The 3,607-nt window shown below is 39.6% G+C and overlaps 1 protein-coding gene across 1 annotated transcript; it reads right to left on the bottom strand.

Annotated features, from left to right (window-relative positions):
* Positions 1 to 2,223: 2,223 nt before the first annotated feature.
* LOC116122620 lies at positions 2,224 to 2,697 on the bottom strand. Its single transcript, XM_031408447.1, has one exon. It carries the CDS (start codon positions 2,695 to 2,697, stop codon positions 2,224 to 2,226), a length of 474 nt encoding a protein of 157 aa, XP_031264307.1.
* Positions 2,698 to 3,607: the final 910 nt, after the last annotated feature.

Genomic DNA, 3,607 nt, shown 5'->3' with positions numbered 1-3,607 from the left:
AGCAACTGTAGTAATGGTTTGACTCAACAGAAATTACAAGCTTTTTTGGTCTGTTCGAATAATAAATTTGGCTCCTAAAAGATATGGATGCCATTTTTGGACTGCCTTAACCAAGGCTAACATTTCCTTCTCATATGTGGATAATGCAAGATTTTTCCCATGTAGAGCTTGGCTAAAAAAAGCAATTGGTTCGGTCTCCTTGCATGAGCACTGCACCCAAATCCACGCCGTAGGCATCACACTCCACAATAAATGGTTGAGAAAAATCCGGCAGAGCAAGTACGGGTCTGGATGTCATTGCCATTTTTAATTCTTCAAATGCTTGTTTGGCGGCGGAACTCCAATTAAAGGAATCCTTTTTGAGCATATTTGTCAAGGGTTGAGCAATCATCCCATAATGGTAAATGAATTTCCAGTAGTAACCGGTGAGGCCCAAAAAACCTCGCAACCCCTTCAAGCTAGTTGGTTTGGGCCATGTTATCATGGAGGAAATTTTCTCGGGGTCCATGGCTACCCCGCGATGAGAAATCACGTGACCCAAATAGCTACTTCTTCTTGTCCAAATTGACATTTTTAACGCTTGACAAACAACTTGTTAGCTTGCAAAACATGTAGCACACGCTTCACATGTAATAAATGATCCTCCCAAGATTTGCTAAAAATAAGAATATCATTAGAAAATACCAAGACAAATTTACAAAGGAATTCCTTGAATACCTCATTCATGACGCTTTGGAAGGTTGCCAGTGCATTAGTGAGACCAAATGGCATCACTAAAAATTCATAGTGGCCTTGGTGCATGCGAAAAGCTATTTTCTCAACATCTTCCAGGTACATACGGATTTGATGGTACCCCAACCTCAAATCAAGCTTTGTAAAAAATCGTGCACCATGCAATGCATCCAATAATTCATCGATAATGGGTATGGGATATTTATCCTTAATGGTAATGTTGTTGAGTGCCTGATAATCCACACAAAGCCTCCAAGAGCCATCTTGTTTTTTAACCAATAGCACGGGAGAGGAGTATGGACTCGTGCTAGGCCTTACCACACCGGATGACAATAGCCCCTTGATCATGTTTTCAATCTCATTTTTTTGGTAATGAGGATACCGATAAGGCTTGACTGAGATTGGATTAGCTCCCTTTTCCAATGGAATTTTGCGGTCTTGAGATTCTTGAGGTGGCAAGCCTTGAATCTCTTGAAAAATGGCGGAATGTTGATTCAAAATAGCCATTATATCCATATTTAAATTTGTTGCTGCAATGCCTTGCTTCTCTCCCAAATTTAAGGAATTGACTTGCAATAAAAAAGCTCTTTTTCCTTTCCGCAACAGCTCCTTTAAATCACGATCACCCATGATTTTATTGCTAGGCCCTCTTGTCCCACATAACTATATTGTTTTCCCCTCCCACCAAAATCTCATCCATAGCTCATTGAATTCCCAAATAATTGGACCCAGGTTTTTAAGCCATTGAGTTCCAAAAATGGCATCACATCCTTCCAACCGTAAAAGGTAAAAATCCATGTGGAATTGAACCTTTTGCACTAAAATATGAAGCCTTTCACACAATCCTTCACTTTTCATTTTATTTCCATCCGCCACTTGAACCGAAAATTCTCCTTTCTTTGTAAGATAAATTCCCATTTTGGTAGCTAACTTTGAATTCAAAAAGTTATGAGTGCTACCGGAATCCACCAATATTGTAACCACGGAATCTCCAATTTTTCCAAAAAAACGCATGGTCTGAGGTGCCGCATTTCCTGAAATAGCATGAAAACTAATTTTGGAAACCTCTTCTTCCACTTCTTCCTCTATGGTAGTCTCATCCAACGGCTCATCAATAGAAGGAAAAATTCCTTCTATTAAAAATAACTTCTTGCAACGATGGCTCGGTGAAAATTTTTCGTCACAATTGAAGCATAATCCAGGCGTCCTCCTTTCTTGCAACTCAGTCGGACTCAACCTCTTGATAGTATGGGTACGAGCTCGGGTAAGAGATGCTGAGGGTAAGGGTGGATGTCCCATGGTGGATGGACCCTTTTGAGGTTCCACGTACCCTCCCTTTCGTTGGTCATACATACGAGACTCATAGAATCGTGTAAGACCCATAGTGACAGACAATGAAATTGGATTACATGCTTGCACGTCCACTCGTATTGCCTCCTTTAACCCACTCACAAAACACCCAACTTGTTGATTTTCGGACAAATGGCCAGCTCAATGTAATAAACGATCGAAGTCCCTTTGGTAATCGCGGATGCTTCCCGTTTGCTTAAGCCTGATGAGATCCCCCAAAAAATTTTGGTATGTTGAAGGCCCATATCGTAAATGCAACTCGTACTTGAAAACTTCCCAATTGATGCCTTCTCGCTGATTTTTGAAACTTTGATACCACAATTGGACATCCCTTTCCAAGTGATAACCGGCCATGGGGAGTTTTTCCGCCTCTTCCATGCCTTGAAACTCAAAAAATTGTTCCACTCGACAAGTCCACCCAGTTGGATCATCCATGCCATTATAGCATGGAAAGTCCAACTTAGTGATTTTGGGTGCAAGAGAGCCTCCTCCTAAAAGGCTACGATGGGGCCCATGAGAGGACTCGGCATCATCGTCATGTCCTCCACTACACATAGAAAAATGAGCAAACATGCTTTCCATATGTTTCAAGAGACGTTCTTCACTAGCCTTCATAGCTTATTGTAGTTCCTTTTGGCCTGCATTCAATAAGCCAAGCTCATTCTCCACTTGCTCGAGACGGTGGTCGGACATGCCTGACTCTGATACCAAGTTGTTATGTGCCAGAGTTTGCGACCTCGTAATGAGTTTATGAATGGGTAGAGAACAAGGATTGTCCTTGCATACTCTACCTATGATGGAATTTTGTAGGACACTTCGAGGGATCCTAGACCTCCTTACTTGGTTTAATTCGAGAAAAACCACAACTCCAAATCGACACAAGGTCGAAGATAATATTGATCAGATAATATTCATTTTTGGCCTCAAGCTATTAAATAGCCGAACAGCTTTTGATGGAATAGGCAATAACCCATTCTTACAAAAAAGGAAAATTACAATCACATAATTCTAGCACAAATTTATTGAAAGGAAATAACATTTGAAAGGAAATAATATTAATTTAATTATTGATGGTAAGCATCAATCACTCCCATCCGATCGAACCTTACGAAAATTGTCTTAGAGCTTCCATATATTGTCTTAAAGCTTGGAGCTTCTAAACGAGGCGGTCTTGTTTGCTACATGGATTTTCATGGTCATATTTTTCATTTTAATTTAATGGAAATTTGTTATTTTTTGTTGGTGTAGTGATGTGAACATTGTGTTGTTAATTCTTTGCCTAATTTTAGTACTAGGGAAACTATATAGAGATGATTAATTTTGCTGTTGAATTTAAAGAAAAAAAATCGATTGGCTATGTTGAAATTGTACATTTTGCTTATCCTATTTCACATGATTTTCTTATCCTTTTTTTTTTTTTTTTTTTTACACTATCTCTTACAGCCAGCTCCGACGACATATGAGGAGGTATTTGAGGCAGTTTTCAACTACATTGATGAGATCTTCTCCACAATTAGGCCTCGGA

This window comes from Pistacia vera, unplaced genomic scaffold, assembly GCF_008641045.1.
Source record: "Pistacia vera cultivar Batoury unplaced genomic scaffold, PisVer_v2 Contig136, whole genome shotgun sequence".
NCBI lineage: Eukaryota > Viridiplantae > Streptophyta > Magnoliopsida > Sapindales > Anacardiaceae > Pistacia > Pistacia vera.
The sequence above is the reverse complement of the archived record's forward strand: the minus strand, read 5'-3'. Positions and strand labels throughout refer to the sequence as shown.